General features: G+C 44.8%; 1 protein-coding gene across 1 annotated transcript in view; it reads right to left on the bottom strand.

Moving 5' to 3' along the window:
* Positions 1-285: 285 nt before the first annotated feature.
* slc6a4b (solute carrier family 6 member 4b) overlaps positions 286-19,686 on the bottom strand; it is a 43,258-nt gene continuing 23,857 nt past the window's right edge. Inside the window, exons 8-13 of the mRNA XM_078554666.1 lie at positions 18,401-18,513; positions 15,822-15,953; positions 12,893-12,992; positions 11,326-11,426; positions 7,743-7,910; positions 286-366 (exon numbers count right to left, since the gene is read on the bottom strand). Coding sequence (XP_078410792.1) covers positions 286-366; positions 7,743-7,910; positions 11,326-11,426; positions 12,893-12,992; positions 15,822-15,953; positions 18,401-18,513 — 695 coding nt within the window. The remainder of the gene's footprint in view (positions 367-7,742; positions 7,911-11,325; positions 11,427-12,892; positions 12,993-15,821; positions 15,954-18,400; positions 18,514-19,686) is intronic.

Raw genomic sequence — 19,686 nt, 5'->3', positions numbered from 1 at the left:
TGCAATCATAAGAATTACAAAGGAACAAAGTGAAGGGTCTTTCCATCTATATAAGTTACCAATAACGAGGTTATATATTTTACATATATATATGTATATATCCAAAACTCTTTACTGAAGCTTCTGCAGAATTCCTTAATCCAGTTCACATTTGTATTCTTGCTGAAGATGGAATGTTTTAAGTGTGGTAACAACTTGTTTCTCCATTTTCCATGTCACGCAGATTTTTTAAAAAATCCATGTCAATCCCAAAGTCAAGTTTCTACACACAGTATGTACAAGAAGTTAAGGGATAGCATTCATGCAGAGTGAATCAGGCTTCTGGTCTCTGATTGTCTTCTCTGGCCGAATGCAGACTGCCAGGCGCTGTGTGAACGAAGAAAATATTTACTGTCACATTAAAAATGACAAGGCGTCTTGCTTCTTAAATATAGAACTTTGTGCAGAGCAGCATATGTGCAGAATCTCGAAAGGCATTTACAGTGGGAGCACTGGATGGCAAATGTAAAACACTGGTAATGTGAATGGAGTTTCAGTGGGAAAAATAACTGGACATAATTGGACAATATGATAAGTTAGCCACCTATGAATCGAGTTTGACTCCAATCAGATTGATGGGTTGAAAATCTCCAGCTTCTTAAGCATTCTACAATAAACCCATTTGGATAGTCTCGATCCAGTTCCTAATGAAGAAAGACGTAGCACAGAACTAAACTGCCAACTCTCACTCAGACAGACCACGTGGATAGTTAATGGAGGAAGCTGAAACATCAGTAGGGGGCTCTGATCAAAGTTTGAATTTAAAACACATGGTCTGGAAGTTTCCAAGCCCGCTGGCATTGGGTATGTTTGAAGGCGTGAGTGGACAATATGGCGAGAAGGCCAAAAATTGTGAAACCAGTTTGTGATCGTCTGCTTTGCCTGCTGATGGTGGGCCGCATTTCCCGCCATTGGACATCGGAAACCTCATTGTAACACATCAGCATATCATTCTAAGGCCAGCCCGCTGGAGTCCGCCCACAATCACGCTGACGTGTTTCACAACAGCAGACAAAAGGCGTGCACTTGGCGGGCTGCACTTTGAGGGGAACGCGGAGGTGAGTACACAATAACATTGCTGAGCGCTCACCCAGGTCGCCTGTTGGACTTCAAGGCTGAGGCGCGTTGTGGAGGAGGGCAAGGGCTGCCCTGTGGCTGAGGTGACTTGAGGGGGGTAGGGTGGCAAGGGCTGCTCTGCTGTTGAAGGTAGCGCATGAGCACATGCGGGCTGGGGTGAGTGTTGTGAGCGAGGGAAGCAGCCACACATTAGGGACACCTTGTATAAAGTAACCATTCCTCTGCAGCTGAGGCAGTTCAGGCAAAGCCACATTGATATGATTAGAGTTGTGCCTCTAGCTTCTCTGCCTACTTGAGTAACGCAGAGGCATCAAAGAGCCACCAAGTTCTCCAGAGCTTTTCAGCCCTCAGGCACAGACTGCAAAGTAATGAGCATTTTAGTGGACTGAAGAACAGTTGGATGACTGGGCACGTTGTACAATCTCCTTTCTAAAGCCGGCCATGGAGCACTCACTGGTGGAGGTGCTCACAGTCCCTTGCCATGTCAGCATCCCAGTTTGGACCAGTCTCCCCCATGGTTCAAGCTAACAGCACAGCCTTGCAGTGCGGGTTAGGAGAATGCCTGTGCCTGAGCTGAGAGCACAACATGCAGTTCAGTGGGTGAAGCTGCCACCAATCGGTTGGGTGGAGTGGGGCGGAGGTGGATGGGGTTTTGGGCAGCCATGCAGCGCACTAAACTCTGGCCATCCGAGTGGTAGGCAGCACTCTTTGGGATGCGTTAAGTGGCCTTCAGACTTAACTAAGACAGGTTCTTAGTACGCCCATGCTAACCCACACATCTCTCTCTTTCATCCTGCAGGAGGAGCACATCAGGATCATGGAGCATGGTGACCTAGCTGTATGCCTCATGGCTTACAGAGAGCGAAGTCGACGGAGAAGAGGGTGACTCAGGCTCCTGGCTCTGCAGAGGTAGGAGCAGCACTCTCTGGAAGAAGGGGCAGCTGGGGCTCACGCACACACTGCCAAAAAGCCACAGTGAGCCATCGCTGGTCAGTGCCTAGCTAGACCCAGTGTCTATAGATGTCACCTACTGCAGATGACCGACAACCAGTGTCGCCGAAGACTCCGCATGTCTGAGGGAACTGGTCGGTCACATCTACCAGCTACTGCAGGATTAGGCACCACGGGGACTTAGAGGGCATCCACTGTTAGTGGCCATGAAAGTGACCACGGTGCTCAATTTCTACATCGGTGGCTCCTTTCAGGGCTCCACAGGTGACCTCTGTGGGATATCACAAGCCTCCACCCACAAAAGCATCCATGAGATCACAGATGCCACAGTTGCGAGGGTACACAACTTTGTGCATTTCGCCTGGGACCATGGCAGCCAGGATGCAAGTGCGATTGGATTTGCCCAGGTTTCCCACAGGTGCAGGGTGCCATTGACTGCACACACATGGTGCTCAGATCTCTGTTACAACACGCAGTCAACTATGTCAACCGCAAGAGATACCATTCGCTGAATGTGCAGCTGGTGTGCAACCACAAACGCGTCCTGCAGGTCTGCATGCAGTTTCCAGGGAGTGTGCATGGCTCCTACATCCTCAGTCGGTCACAGATCCCTGGAGTCTTCCAGGGTCCACAGAAGCTGCAGGGTTGGCTCTTCGGGGACAAGGGTAGGCCATGGCTGATGACACCCGTGCAGCAGCCTCAGACTGCAGCAGAGCGACGGTATAACGACGCTCATGCTGAAACTTGCAAATTGGTGGAGCAGACCATTGAGATGCTGAAAATGAGGTTCCGGTGCCTGGATCAGTCTGGTGGAGCCCTGCAATACAGTCCGCAGAGGGTGTCACACATCGTCGTCGTCTGCTGTGCCCTTTATAGCCTGTCGCTGCAATGGGGAGATCAGCTGGCTGAGTAGGAGATGGAGGAGCTGAATGTCTCCTCCGATGAGGATGCCACCGACGGGGATGAGAGTGAGGAGGTCCTCGAAGGTGACGATGATGGGGATGAGGCCCTCGCCCTGGCCAGACAAGGTAAGCACGCTCAGGAGGCCCTCATAGCTGCTAGATTTGTGGAGGATGATGACGACATGCAGTGAGGTGACACCATAGATCCTCACGTTGCATCTATCACACAGCAGGACCCTGAAAGCAGGTCTCGGCCCTCCAGGGGGCGCCCGCTAAGGTCATCACAGGAAGGGCGTAGCAGTCAGCAGGCTGCCTCCACCTCCGCTGTGGATGTCAGGGGAGCACCAAGACGTAGCGGCAGGGTTAGGAAAGTTAAGATGATGTAGTTGCACAGCCTGTGCACAGTGTTAATCACTTGTACACACTGTTCATTATTGTCAATAAATTCCCAATGATGTCCCCATGCCTATGGCTTCTTGTTCTGTTGAGCAGTGTTCTTGTCACTCGGATGTTAAACCTATCTACCCAAGATAAAGGCAGGTGTCTCAGTCCAGGGCCTCTTCCCTATGTTCAGTGCAGCCTTCAGACCAAAGTCATGGTCCGGCCTCACACTCCCTGGAAACATTACTGACGCCTGCACCTCGATGGTGCTCGTCATTGTTGCCAGAATGTTGTGGGCAGGCGTCACAGAGTTCCATCATTCTCTCTGTGTGCTCTCTGCACCTTTTTAGGTGGGGCTGGCCCCCATCTCTTCAGCATCTGTGACCAGTGAAGCTGTGCTCCAGCTCCTGAAGAGGTCAAGTGCTGAAGGCGGACAAAGGATCAAACGCTTTTAAAGTTTCATGGCTGCGTTTCTATGATATGACCCTGATCACAGAACGCAAGCGAGCTGCCCTCAGCCAGACAGGAGTCAGACATTCTCAGAGGCTATGTGAAGATCTATGGAGTGTCCTCACTGTGTGTCATCATCATCCTCCTGGAATCGAGCGACCATTAGGGCCTCCACTGCATCTCCATGACAGGAGCCTTATCACAGAGGGTATATGCGCTGCCATAAGCCAGACTGAAGTCAAACATTCGTAGATGCAACGTGAGGATCTATGGTGTCACCTCACTGCATGTCATCATCATCCTCCACAAATCTAGCAGCTATGAGGGCCTCCCGAGCGTGCTTACCTCGTCTGGCCAGTGCGAGGGCCTCATCCCCGTCATCGTCGCCTTTGAGGACCCCCTCACCCTCATCCCCGTCGGCGGCGTCCTCATCGGAGGAGACATGCAGCTCCTCCATCTCCTCCTCAGCCAGCTCCTCTCCTTGATCTGTGGAACTGGAGCTGCTGAGATCACAGGAAGAAGGCATTCGGATGGGCCAGACACTCCCGGAGTCACCTGGATGGATGGCCCCAGGGGGTACACCTGCTGATCCTTCTCCCTCTGGGTGCCCAGGGCCCCTGGCTGCCTCCTTAAGGAGAAGGGGTAGCTGGAGTGAGATCGAACTGCTCCGTACCCCTCTCACTTACACACTGTTGGAGGCCAACTATGGCATCAGCGATGGAGTTGAACCCACACAGCAGTGCAGGAGCAACGTCCTGGGTCAAGGTCTCCATGGCGGCCGCCATCCTACCAGTGTTGACCTTGGCGCATTGCCATGCCGGCGCTATCACCTCAGCCTGAAAGTGGATGGACTCCTCCACCGTGCCTTGCAACCTGAGGGGTGTAGCGGACATCCCTTCCTGATGTTCCCTAGCTTGTCTTTGCAGCTCCAGCAACTGTGACATGACCGAGTCCAGAGTCTTGTCAGCTGACTCGGACTCAGCAAATTTATGGCCTTCAGCAGTCCTCTGAGTGCCGGACACCTTGGAAGTCCCTGTTGTCACCTGCTGTGGATCAGACAGTGCGATGTGCTCACCAGATTGTGATCCCGAGGCTACTGTAAACCTAGGTCTCACCAAGGTGTGTGTCTCTGCACTGGTGGAGGGTGTGGGTGAGCGCTGTGATGGGACTTCAGGGAGGGTGCCTTCAGATTCCTCTTCAGAGGTTTCTTCGCAGTTTGAATGGAGGCCCTGAGTCGTGACCTCTGTTGGCTGTTTCCCAGATGTGCCTGTGGAAGCAAGGGGATAAATTTAGTGCATGGCAGTGGCTTGTGAAACAGGACATATCAGTCACAGCATGATTGTTTGATGGATGTTGCACTGCTGGATCCTCATTTGGTGTAGCACTGCTGACCTCACCGTCAGCACAGAAATGGTCCAGATCATCGCCGGCCAGCTGGATGGCTCTGTTTTCAAAGTCTGTGAGGACCTTGATTTCAGGCATTCCGCCACTGCTCTGTGACCTTTCCCTCTTGTTGTGTGCCGATTGTCCTGCATGAATAGAAATGGAGAAAGTGTGAGCAGGACACCTGCCAGGCCAGATGATAAGTATGCCTGGCCTGTGTGGGTGGTGAGTGGCCCATGGATGGGATGAGGACAATGAAGGTGTGTGTGAGAGAGTGAATGGTGGTGTCTCTTGAATCGGCAGTGAGTAGGCCCCTGTGGATGTGTGATGAGTTTGTGAGTGTGTGAGTTGCCTGGCAGAAAAGGGGAGATCATTAATCCTGTAGCGGTACTGGATGGTTGTCCTTTTTTGAAGGGCATTGGCGCTGACCACTGCTGCCACCACCTCCCAAGGCTGGTTGGTCACCCTGCTGCCCATCCTGTGACCAGAGCTGGGGTAGTGGACATCGCGACAGGCCTCCATGGCATCCAAAAGGCGTTCCAGTGACACGTCATTAAACCTGGGGGCTGTGGTCTTTTTGCCTTTCGTGGACATCTTCCCTGCAGTAGTTCTGAGCTCAACGCCCTGAGAGCCCGCCCACCATGGGAACGCCGTGTTTCCCGGGAATGCATAATTAATGCGGCGGGTTTGGGACGATACGGCGTGAAAAGCTGTCATTGCAGCTGGCGGGTAAAACAACCTCGAGCAAATCCAGGACAACTCCGCCCATTGTTGCAATAGAGTAGAGGGATTTTTCCCTCACAATTAACTCATTATGCCTCACCAAAATTTTTAATGAGAGAGTGCAGAAGGAAGTTTATTTTATATGTGGACCTAGGATTCACGGTGACACTGCATTCCATTCCCCAGAATTGACATCCCCCTCCTTCATGAGCACAAAAATTCAATTCAAGATATCACTATTTTTATGTCACCACTTCACGTGTACTTGAACAGATTGAAACAATTTCCAAATATTTTTCCATGAAGATGGCAACTTTTGTAAATTATTGGTTGTACATGTCGAGCTACAGCTCGAGTATCCTTTATCTGTAAACCCGAAAACCAACCACATCCAAACACCACTTTTTTTAAACCTCATAGACGATTAGCGTGGGATGTCTAGTTGTTTGTCTGCACTGTTTAACATGCAATTTTTGTGGCGAGCATGTCAAAAAGAAACTGATTACAGATATCCTGTATTTATTATTCAGTGATGCGTCTTACTTTTCTAGTCATTTTATTTACTTTAGTCTATAGCTAGACTAGGCTTTGGCTGTTGTAATGTGAGTTTATATGCGGTATCCGAAAACCGAAATTATCTGAAATTCGATATGCAATCGGCCCCGAGGATACTTGACCTATAACATATGTGTAAATCAAAGAGGTTTACACATGTCTGGAATTTGATGATTTAAAATGATCACTCCCTTATTATTTTATTTTCTCTCCCCAGCTTTTTAAATGCTTTGTGGCCGTGTACCATTCCTCTGCTTGGATGTATGTGAGTGATCTACTTCCAGATCTCAACCTAGCACCTTGAAAACAGCTAAGGATTGAATTCCATGGGCAGGTGAGTGGGGGCAGGGTCCGCTCGCTGACACGTAAAATGACGCGGGATGACATCGGGTGGAACTCCTGACGTTACCCCGCATCATTTCCAATTTCAGGTCGGCGGGGGCGCAGCCGAGCCAGCTGTGTGCCCGCCGACCTGTCAACGGCCTATTGAGGCCATTGAAAAACTAATTAAGGTCGTTAATGGACCTGCCCGTCCAACCTTAAGGTTGGCGGGCAGGCTGGGAGCCCTGGAGGGCTTCGGAAAAAGCATGAAACCTCATCCAGGGGCGGGGTGAGGTTTCATGAGGGTTTTTAAATTTTTATCAAATCTTTCAATACAAGTTATGGACATGGCCCAACTCATGTGACAGTGTCACATCAGGGGACATGTCAGAGAAATTTTTTTATCATTTCTATTAAAAGTTTCAATTCCAAGCCGATCTCCCTGAGGCTGCACTTAGCCTCAGGGAGATCTGTGCACTCTTTCGCGTGCATGTGTGAAAGAGCACACTCCCGCTGAGGGAATCCCCTCCCCACCCACACAGGGAGCGCATAGCACTTCCTGGCGGACGTCACGCTGGGTGGGCCTTAATTGGCCCGCCCATGTAAAATGGCGGCACGCCCCCAATCGGGGGCGCCAATTGGAGGCGCACCTGCCCGCACCCGCTCCTGCACTTCCCCCCCCCACCCCCAATGGGGGAAAAATTTTTCCCCATGTTTCAGTTTCTGCTCCTTGGCTTCTTATCTGTTCAACTCATGGGTACAAGAGAAGGAAATGTGCTGTGTGAGGTTTTGCGGATGAGAAACAGTCCTACATGTGCTACCATGAAACTTCTTTCTTAACTTTTCCAAATGAACAAGCTCAAAACTCATTCCCTTTTACCCACACACATTCTGCATTCATGTTCTGTTAAATACAAGAAGAAAATAGTTATGTTGATATAAAAAGGGAAGTGTTATTACCTGTTTAAGAGATCCAGGGGTCCATACCAGTTTATACACCATGTATATCGGAATCCACATAAAGGATGAAGCTCCAATCAGATATCCAACTGTTACACTCCAGTCTGGATAATCATAGCCAAATAGACTGAGAGGGGGCTGATACACAAGTGAACTTACTGTGATGAACTGAAAAGCAGATAGAAAATGGACATCTTAAGTCTGGTTCAAATAAATAATCCTATTTTTTTCTTACATGATGGTGGATGCTTGGGGTTTTCCAATTTTATCTCTTTTTAATGTCTTTTAAGGCCACTTCTCTCACACAAAGAGCAGAATTGGATGGGCTGTTCCTAGACTGGCAACAATGACACGCTTAGATTGACCACCTGGAGGAGTGACCCGGTGGGGACAGAGTGGATTTCTACATAGAGGAGTGGAGATCACAACCTTGTAATCATTTAAGAAACCATTATAAGCTCTGATGTGGGACTGTGGTGACTTCTAGGAACTTCTAGGATAGGGTTTCTCATCCCTATTCTGGAACTCCCTACCGAACAGTACTGTTGCAGTAACTTCACCACAGGTACTGCAGCAGTTTGTGAAGAAGGCTCACCAGCACCTCAAGGACAACTAGCAATGGCAATCAATGCTGGCGATGCCCATATCCCAAGAAAGAATTAAAAAAATTTACCTTGTGATGCTGTCTCATTTCCCCTTCAACGAAACGTGCAGGCTGAAGCCTAACCATTTTTAGATTGTGTTCCACTATTTGTTGTGACTGTGTGATTGTGAAGAGCATAACAATTCTGAATGACTAGTAAATGAATTAAGTAAATTTAATCGGAAGTATAACAATGATTTAAGTAACTAGCAAAGATTTTTAAAGCCCTGCTATGTGATGAAACAGAAACATCAGGAATTTGCCTCCTAAAAATGCTTCTTCATTCACTGTGCATCCTTTCGAATGGCTCCATATCCCAGCAACCTCACTCTGCCCACTTAATGGCTTTCTATCTTTGTATTAAACAGCTCTTTTGGAAACTACCTAATTTTCATGAGCAGATTATTTTCAGCATGGATACAAACTTTAGTCTGCATTATGCTGGAAATCGCTTTGTGGAAAATTACTGTACAAATGCTTAACAATCCCATCAAAAAAATTCTTTGCCTGTTATTTTAACCTATTTGAGGTAGGTTTTATAACTCATTTAAAACAAACAAAGCATCCATGTAATGATATTTCACAGCAAGGTTTCCAGGTTATAATGTTTTATGACAACAAAGAGAACTATTCAAACCATCAAGGTGGTGTGGCACAGAAGGAGCTGCAACATTAATCCATAGTGTCAAAAGACTGAGTTATAAGGAAAGACTGGGAAAATATGGGGTTTTTAATCCTTGAAAGGAAGAAACTCAGATGGGATCTCGTAAAGTGCATGAGTTGGTAGAGAAAAATTAAATTGTCAACACAACTTTATTAAACGCAGTAGGTCAAGGACAGTAGTAAAAGTTACATTTAGGACTGACATTTGCCTCACACCAAGTGATCAACATATAGAATGGACTTGTGAGTAGGTTGCTAAAGGGTTAAAAAAAACAGCTGCGATTGTTTAGGACAGATGGGGGTTTCCATCTGTAATTTTACACAGTATAAAACATAACTAGGATGTGAAATCCAGGCTATTACTTTACTAGATGCAGAATGATAGGCATCAGTCAGGCTATGAGAAAGAAAAAATATTGATCAGAAATCAATTAAGATGAAGGTGTAAATTGGTCTGTGTACTGTGCAAGGGCATTAACAGGTGCTTAGGCCCTAGATGTTATCTGTTTCATTTCTCATTAGCATTTCATGTAATTGTTTCTCTGGCAGTGTTCTATTAATTGTGATTGATTGACAGTTATGTGTTCGAAGGTATAAAGGCCATGTGTGAAGAGTCTATTTGTCAGCAGTTCTGGAAGAGTCTATTCAAGCTCCCTCGATGCTTATAACTCACATTCTACCTCTTATTTTGAAAGACGCACTTCAACTGCAGCCTATTCATCAACGTATGAGAAGGTTCAGCGCAATTGATGAAAGGAATTGTTACATGCCCAGAAACTAAAGAAGTTGCTTTCAAAAATGAATGTTTTAACCACTGGCAGACTAATTCCAATTTTTAGAATATTTATATTCTTAGGATATGGGCATTGCTGGCAAGGGCAGCGTTTATTTACAATTGCTAATTGCCCTGCAAAGGTGGCTGTGGGATTTCTTCTTGAGCAGTTTGATGCAACTGAGTGGCTTGCTTGGATTGTTGAGAATCAACCACATTGGAGTGGGATTGGGAGCCAAGCTTCCTTTCCCAAAGGACATTAGTGAACCTATTAAAACAATCCCAACAATGCTGGTGTCGCCTTTACTGGTGCGAGGTTTTTAAGCATGGAATTCAACTTCTCAGGCTGTCAGGGTAGGTGTTGAACTTTGTTCTCTGGATTGTCAGTCTAGATCTTTTAATGATATAACCATTACACTACCATATTGATAATTTTCTTGTATAACTTCTGTTTCTTTGCTTCAGAATATTAATCTATGTGTAAATAAATTTGGAATTGTAATTTAGCTGTATAACATGATTTAATGGTATAATTCTGACACCCGAGGTACAGAAGATGTAATTGGCACCTACCATTAAGCAATTCACTGTGATCAGGGTTAACTATTAGGTCCGGATTACATTAACCAGACATGGCAGAATGTGCAGACTCGAGCTATTTATGGAAAGAGTAACCCAGCTGTGCAAATGAGGAAAAAAGCCTAAACTAAAAGGATGTTGGGGTAAGGTGTACACTGAACCCTTCTGAATGGCTGAGTAGATGCCTGTTTCACACCAGAGGCACAGCCTTGATACCTTGCGCCATTCCTAGAGAAGTGTCCTTTCATATAAAAATCATATGATGGACACCTGTGCTATTTAAAATGCCCTCAGGATTCTGCCCCATTGGGAACCAGAGCTTTCTGAGTGGCACTTTGCACTTTGATTTACGGCTCAGAAAACAATTACAATCAATTGTGGACCCCAGTCCTGCCAAGATGGCATGCACGTGTGATTACAGGATACAGGCCCACTTTGCATTGGTGCTAAAGAAGATGGAATTCCCTCTCCTGACAAGGGAGAAATTCAAGAAGTGCACACATATCGATCACAATCTTTCATTTTGGGAAGAACGAGCAGAACCAAGACCTGCACCAAATTCTAGTCTTCTCCCACCCCGCCCCACATTTGGCATATCCTTTTGGAGCACCCTGAAAAGCTGAGAAATTTTGGTACACAAACATGAGCAAGCTTGAAGATTGTGCATTGAATATGCAGGGCTTGGCTATAATCACGCTACACTTACCTTCTCCATCCACAACCTGCTGCATGTCAGCAACAAACCTGCTTCTCTCATATCTTTTGTATCTACCTTGTGAAGCTATTAACACTATGAATGTGGTCTGTCCTGGAGGCGATTGATACAATATCATCGATATTACAGGAGGAATGGCCTTTAGTAACAAGCAGAAATATGCTGCCTTTTGATTTACAAACCAACGGATTGCATTAGGCTTGTTACTCACAGCTAGGAAGGCAGGACTGATGCCCACCCAACAAACTCTCCAAAACAGTCCTGGTGAGAGACCCAACATTGTCTGGATATCATTGCAGAATCGTTGGACACCTGCATGTAAATCAAGGACAGAAATTGGGAAATTGTCACAGCTGAAAGTACTGACTTTATAATCTTACAGCATTCTCAGGTCAATAATATTTCTTGGCATATATTTGAAGCAGTGATAATGCCCTTTGTATATACTTTAATTTTATACATGTGTAATATGCATGTATTTCAACTGGGGTTTGCACTCATGCTCCAATGTAAAATGTTACATATTAAATATGGAAGTTATATCAAATCACTTTACATAAAAGCCTTTAGATGTAATACAAACTTTCATTTGCCTTCACCTGGATTTCTGTCCCATTGGAACATTTATATACTGTACGCCTAAAACCCTTTAAAACTCCCAGTTTTCTAAGCACTGAAGGAATCCACAGGCACCAGGCATCCTCTGTTACCTTACCAGAGTGGCCGTTTTTTGTAGGTGGACCAAGGACAGAGCATCCATAGACTATTCAACTGTAGAGGGGATCACAACTACGTGCCCCCCCTGTGCATTTACACTGCAATTGATTGCGAGAGCAAAATTAGTACTGGGAACCCCAGCTGACTTTTCCATTCTGTGGCCTACACTGAGGTCACTTGCAGCATCCATATTGTCACCCAAGCTGAGACCAGCTAACCCAGCTTAAAGTGGTGATCAAACCAGAGGCCTTCCCAATCAGCAGAGCCACACTTAAAGTTAGTCATCCATAATAATAATTTTATATAAAAAATATTGGTTGAAATGATTACATTGAAAGTAAGCTGACGTTTAGGATCTTGTGAAAATAAACCACGTAAATTTAATTTAGTGGTTTATGATACTATATGGAGCCCATTTAAAAATTATATTCTTGTGCTCTTGCTCTTTGGTTATGTTCGCTCTCTGGTTAAGTGGTTTACATTCTCTGTCTCTCTCAGTGATTTGGCCTTAGAGGTATTAACTCATTGGGATTGCACCCATTGTCTGGCGCAAAATTTTCATCATGCTGACTAATTTAGTAGTTGGATGGCCTGCATCCAGTCTGCACAGGTGTTTGGCCGACTGCAAAGTTCAGCGAGTCCATTCGTTCAGCATTCCAGGTAGCTACCTAAACAGGTATTAAGCCTCATGCACGTGGCAGTTAGAGGCTTATCACCTGTCAAAGCACCAATGTGCCAGACGACACTCTCCTGAATGGGGCCTGCTTCGTTCACGTTTTCCAGGTGCCCATGCAGTTGCCGCCGACAAGTTATGCATATTTTTAAGTTTTTTAATGTGGACCAGGAGGACTCCTCCCAGCTCCACAATACTCTTCTCCCTGCTGCTCTCCTCACCATCCCAGGACTTACATGAGGGCTGTAATTAATCCTCCCATTGCCCACCCCGAATATTCAGATGAGGCCTGGCTGCCTGAGAACCAATTTCTAGTGACCTATTTTTGCTTCATTTCCTACTTTGAGTCAACCAGACAGAGGAACTGATATGATGGTGGATCTCTTACCATAAAACCAAGACACTGCAATGGATTCTAATAACACCACAGCAATAAGACAGGAACCTGATCCAAAGTCTTCCATCAGTTTGACAACATATGCCCCTCCCTGAAAAATTCAATTGTATTTCAGATCAGACCAGAGTAATAATTAAATAAATGTAATAGGGGAGCAGGGGATTCAATTCATTAATACATTGGTGCTTTAAATCTGAGACAAAACTCTGAAAATGTCATAAACTGATAGGACAAAAGTCTTTTTTTTCTGCTGACTATAAATGGCCTGTGTAGAAAAGTTTCAATCTATATCAACCCAGTTAATAATTGGCAGAGTTATAATTGTGCTTAATTCTGCACTCAAAAAGCTTGCAAGGGCGAGTGGTACGGGAAACTAAAAATGCCACACTGATATAGAAAGGGTTGGGTTAAGGCCACTTTGTTATGGAGAGTCGCAGCAGCTTTGCTTTGCACCTAACCAGTGCTGTACCTGATCTGAGAGAGTGTTGATACTATGTGGTAGGTGGCAGAATATAACCGCCAGCTGCCGGAAAGTCTTGGCTGGAGCTGGTCCATTTTCAGGGCTGGTCCTCATCACTTGGAGACCAGAAAAACTGCGGCCCCTGGGGCACTGAAGCCAGATCAGCAGGTGACTGGCGGAGCAGGAGTGCTCCTTCTGGTTCGCAAGAAAGCATTGAAACGTATCTATGGGCTCCCTTTTTGGCTGGATCCCCAATTGATATTGGACAGAGTGTGCATAGCACACATTTCACACAGTAGAATCATAGAATGATGCTGTACAGAAAGAGTCGATTCGGCACATTGTGCCTGTATCGGTACTTACCGGTTTTCCCCATAGCACTTGTGATTTTTTTTTTCCCTTGAAATATTTATCCAATTCCCTTTTTAAATTTACTAGTGAATCTGCTTCCACTGCCCTTTCAGGTAGTGCATTCCAGATCATAACTTGCTGTGTAAAGAAAATTCTCCTCATGTAGTCTTTGGTCCTTTAGCAATCACCTTAATCCTATGTCCTCTACTAACGTCCAAATGTACATCAAAGGACTCTGATTTTCATATTATCTGAGTCTACTGCCTGACTCAGGCAGGCCAACTGCCTAGTGATAGGCGTTGAGGAACAGGGTGGCTATAGTGATGGTGGTAACAGAGTTTTTGGTCACAAATACCCAGTTATGCCTAGGCAGTAGGCTGAAAAATCTCCGTATGTCCCATTTGGGCCATTCTCAATTAGGATCCATCACTATGATGATAAAAAAAAAGAAATTTCTCTGCATCTAAGTCATAAACGATCAGCAGTTTATCCTGAAACTGTGCCCCCATGTTCTAGATTTCCCAGCCAGGGGAAGCAACCTCTTGTTGTCTACCCTGTCAAGCCCCTTCACAACCACGTTTGCTTCAGTGAGATTGCATGTCAATCTTCTGAACTGGAGAGAACAATTTACTCAGCCTCTCATCATAGGGCAATCTTCTGATCCCAGCAATCAATCTAGTGAACCTTTGCAGTACGACCTCCAATGAAAGTATATCCTCCCTTAGATGTGTTGACCAAACCTATGCGTAGTTATGCAGGTGTGGCCTCACCAAAGCTCAAAACAATTGTTGTAAGATTTCCTTATTCTTGTACTTTAATCTTCTCGCAATAAAGGCCAACAACATGCCTTAAGGTGGCTTAATGGTGGAGAATGTAACATGCTGGACCATTGAACCAATTGAAATAACTGGAAAACTGCTTCCAAACTCACATGCAGCTTATCTGAGTTCAATGTCTTTACTTGGTGTCTCAGTTCATTCTATCGTACCAAATCATTGCTACTAGCAGACTCTGGCTTCATCCTTTTAATGTACAAAGGTGTGATCATAATTAATTATTTAGATTCTTACTAGTTGCTTATAATTAACATTCTTCCCTGTAATTCCAGGATTACAACTGCAATTCCCTGCAGAGCGAGTTCACAGTTTTATTCACACTATCTCAGGGTGAAACTAAACAGAGATGATCAGAGACAGTCATTGCCAACTACTCTTGCATGTACTTTTTGCACAATCACTAAACTAAGATGCTGAAAACTGGTCACCTGTGCATTCTCTCTAAAACAGTATCGGCAGGGAGAGAAGCAGAAAATAATCTCCCAGTTCTCATTACTAAAGGCACTGACACATACTGAGTTACTTTTCCAACATTGCTAACAGCTCTCTTCCAAATAGTCATTCTTCATGTGAGAGCCTTGAAGTCTGAGTACAGAAGGGAATCGCTGCCTGTCCTCATCAAATATCCATACATACAGACTTGCCAGTGGAGGCAGGTTGATGAGAAGTGGGAAAAGCTGGTTCAATTTCCTCTCATAGGTTTCATAGGTGATTTATGGCCTGCCAAGGGTCAGTTTGAATCAGAAGGTCATTAGTTCAGTCCAACTGCAGGAATTGATCACATATCTTGAATGACACTTCAGTGCAGTAGTGAAGAGGTGCTGCATTGTTGGGGGTGGTGCATTTTCGGTGCCTTTCCAGGTGGACTTAAATGACCCACAGCGCTATTTGAAGCAGAGCTGGGGAATTCCCCTGGCCAACACTTATCTCTCAGCCAGCACCACCTAAATAGATTAATTGCCATTTACCACATTGCCATTTGTGGAAGCTGGATGTCCACAAATTGGCTACCATGTTTGAGTAAATAACAATGACTACACTTGAAAAGTAATTTCTTGGATGTGAAGGGCTTTGTGGCATCATAAGGATGTGGCGAGGCATTATAACAACTGCCTTGTTATCTTGCTGCCCACCCCTCCAAAAACTCATACACAGGCACTCCCGCACCAGGTACATTCTTCAGTTCAATAGCTAACATTGGGTGTTATTTTTGATATTTTAGATAATTTAAAATCAAATAAGATATAAAATGACCATTGAGGATTGTACTTACATTAGTAAGCGTGCTGAGAGAGCCCATGAAGCACACAATGACCAGACCCAAAACAAACAGTTCCCTTCTTTTAGCAAACAGATGAGGATACTCATCTATCACTGCTGTGATGATAGATTCCAGACCTCCGTACTGTTAAAAAGAATACCACAATGAATCATCCTGAGTCTACTTTCCAAAAATGTCATATATAAGTTCATCCTCCTCCATATGGAAAAAGAACACAGAAACAAAGTGATATATTTATTAACCCTCAGGAACCTGTATGATTTCCACAGTTTACATTAATATTAATTTCACTCTGGACAGAAACAAGAAAATGAGCAAACTACTGAATCAACAAGATTGGAATGTTTTCTGCCTGGCTCCAAATGGTTGCCATGTGTTCACAAAATGTAAAATGATGGCTGATCCTGAAGTCAAGGGTGCCTGAACGCTGCAGTGCATTAGGTTTGGGTTTGTTGCATTGTCTAGTGCCTAGGCCTGAGAATTGCTCGTTGTTCGATGTGCTCATGCAGTGCCCCATCATGCAGTTCCCAGTCAATCACCATTCAGAGCCTGTGCAAATATTGTATGCAAGGTTCATTATTCAAATTTAGGGCAAACTCCATAACGTAACTTGAGTGACTCATTTGTGATACGCTCTTTAGAACATCATTGATTTTGTGATTTTATTGAGCTTTTCTAAAATAATGTAAGGGCTAGATTTTGCCCAAGCGATTAGGTTATTCAAATTAGCTTGGAGAGGACCAGAAGTTATAGTACAAGTTGTAAAAGCATAGATCTAGATTAGATGCTGGGAGGTCCTTTTTGCAGAGAGTTGTTGACCTCTGGAATGAGTTGTTGGTATGTGCAGTGAGTGGATTCATTGCAAGTATTAAAAATGAGATGACTGAGTTCCAGGGAGTCATTAACATGTAGAAACCAGGGTGAACCATCATGGGTATGCTGCTCAATTACTAGTGTGTTCTGGAACTTGCTTGATTGTCTTTGGGGTTTGGAGAGGAATTTCACAGTTCTTTTTCCCCCTAAATTGGCCTATGATTTATTTTCTTTTTGTGTTGTCTCTGCTATGAGATTGTGTGACTGCGAAGGGAATGGGTGCAGGTGTTGGTAGGGGGAATGTGATGGTTTCTAGAGGTTTCTTCATGCCAGGGATTGGACAAGCTTATGGAACATATGGTCCTTTTTTATATTTTCTGCCTTACTAAATGGTCTCTTCTTCAGGTAGGGATCCTCGTTGAGAGAACATCTATCTAGTGGGTCTTCTATGGCTAATCAGCACAAAAACAGAAACAGAAATACCTGGAAAAACTCAGCAGGTCTGGCAGCATCGACGGAGAAGAGCACAGTTGACGTTTCGAGTCCTCATAACCCTACGGTTCTGTTGAAGGGTCATGAGGACTCGAAACGTCAACTGTGCTCTTCTCCGCCGATGCTGCCAGACCTGCTGAGTTTTTCCAGGTATTTCTTTTTCTGTTTTTGTTTTGGATTTCCAGTATCCGCATTTTTTTGTTTTTATGGCCAATCAGCACTTGGGCGTTTCTTGTTGAGGCCATTATGTGACCCTCAAAAAATTGAAATGCAACATACTTCTGTTCAAAATAACTCAGATATATTATGCGTGCTATTAGTTATACCATCATCGGTCACTATCTCACAATTCACAACTGAAAATTCCTGTGTCAGGTATGTTTGCTTAGATACTAGACTGGCAACATTGAATTCAATAATACCTGGCTGGCATCAGAGAAATGGTCATGAACGCTGCTAGATTATTGTAAAATCCCAACTGGTTCCCTAATCCCTATCAGGGAGGTGCACTGCCATCCTTACTTGGTCTGGCCTACACTATGTGATTAACATCCTCGGGACAACTACAGATGGACAATGAGATTGTCCTGCCAGTGTTTCCCCAAATAAAGATATTTTGTTAAAAAGTCATCTAGTAGACTGGATTTAGAGCATGAAGTGGATAGATTTTCTCCTCTTTCATCTTCACCTGTCATGGACATTGACTCCTTGCTATTCTCTGTACACTGGCCACACTCCAGGACCTCTCCTGAGTGGCCATTCTTCAATGCCTAGTGAGTCAATAGACTATCTGATTAAAGACAACACCATAGCTGAGCCTAATTGTGCCCTGACTTGGCTTCTACATGTATACTGGGCAAGAGATTGGAAGAATGCCACAGTCAATGGTGTGGGTTATTGGGCATTAGCAACTTTAGCAACTGTTAGAATCCTTCTGGTGTCAGTAAAGATGTGTGACTTTTTAGCCCCCACAATAACTTGCATAAGAAATGCCTGCTGAGCTGATTTCATGTATTTCCAGTAAGATACTGTTGATCGCAAGCACTTTACTTGACATGTTAGAGTGTCAAATGCTGACAGTGCATGACAATAATACATTTGCTAACACAGACATTTTTTCTGGTTAATCTTTATTGAAACAAGCACAGATTCCGCAACATACTCCATCTGAAATGTTATTTCTTCAATTGGAATCTATTTTCTTCCAACTGAGACCCTCTAACTGTAGAAGTTTCAAATTTGTTTTATTAAAGGTTTATACTTACTGTGCTATCCAAGCCTAGCGTTATCACCATTAGAAAGAAGAGGATTGCCCAGAAGGGGGAACCGTCCATGTTAGCGATGGCTTCGGGATAGGTTATAAACAGAAGGCCGGAACCTGAACACCCAAAAGAAGACGTATTAATTATTTTTTTAGAGATTGTTATGTTTTGGAACTATAAAATGGAGGAATCAAGGGGGTAATGTGACCTGTTCTGCATTCTTCCCAACAACAAGCTTGGGTGGCTTGGTTGTTAAAGATTGCTGGGGGCGGAGGGGGGTGGCGGTGAGGTGGTGTCGTGGGTCGGAGTTGCAGGTTGTTACTGAGAAGGTGGCGAAAGATGTTCACACCTGTAAACAATCACCAGAGCAGCTGTGCTGGCAGTGGATAGACTTTTAGGGCTGGATTTTCATGTTAAGGGAAGATAGCAGGAGTCAGGAATTTTGCCGCTCAGGGCAGCTGCCTCAGGAAAAAGTGCCTCAAAAGGCGTGATTTTTGTTCAGGAGATGGGATGGTGTGTGTGCTGGAGTCAGGCAACAGAAACAGTTTGAAGGTGGCCGCAGGGGCTGCCATGTGCCAAGGCAGGCAGGTTAAAAGGCCCACCTCGCTTCTCTGGGACTTTGTCCCAGTTGGTTTCTTCAATATCAGGCCCTCTAGCCCTCACCCCTCATCACTCCTCATGCCTCATCTATACTAACTCATGCAACGCATGCCTCCATCCATCCCCAATGTTCCATCATATCCTCCAGGCCAACTCATGCCCCTCCACCCAACCCCAATGGCCCCTCATACCCACCATACCAACTCATAGCATTTCCATGCCCATTCATCCAGTATACACTCTGTACAGAATCAATGAACCCAATGGCAATGGTGGCATGTGTGGAAAAGCTTAAAAACAGTCATTCATAACTTTTTAAAAAAAAACTTCTAACTTAAATAGTGTTAATCAACCAGACCTTTAAAGTATCAATAGCAAAAACTATAAGCACTTGGCACTTCTTTATCTTGTGTAAATAAACACTGAGCCATTAACAAAATAGATCTAAGAGAAAATGCTGTCAATCAAGCAATGTTTTCCCTTATGTGCACTTGTTTCAACAAACGAATGTAGGTCTGGGTTCTCAGCCAAGCCTCATTATGCATGCTGTACTACTAACTCGCTATTTCTATAACACACAGACTCTTCAAAGAAAACAGAGTTTTGTTTATTTCAGGAAAGTAATGATTTTGCAGCCCACTCATGACTTTGTTCCAAGTTTCTCTCTTGTGCTGAGCTACATTTAGCGG

Source organism: Cetorhinus maximus, chromosome 12 (assembly GCF_964194155.1).
Source record: "Cetorhinus maximus chromosome 12, sCetMax3.hap1.1, whole genome shotgun sequence".
Taxonomy (NCBI): Eukaryota; Metazoa; Chordata; class Chondrichthyes; order Lamniformes; family Cetorhinidae; genus Cetorhinus; species Cetorhinus maximus.
Note: the sequence above shows the minus strand (reverse complement) of the source record. Positions and strands in the feature narration are given on the sequence as shown.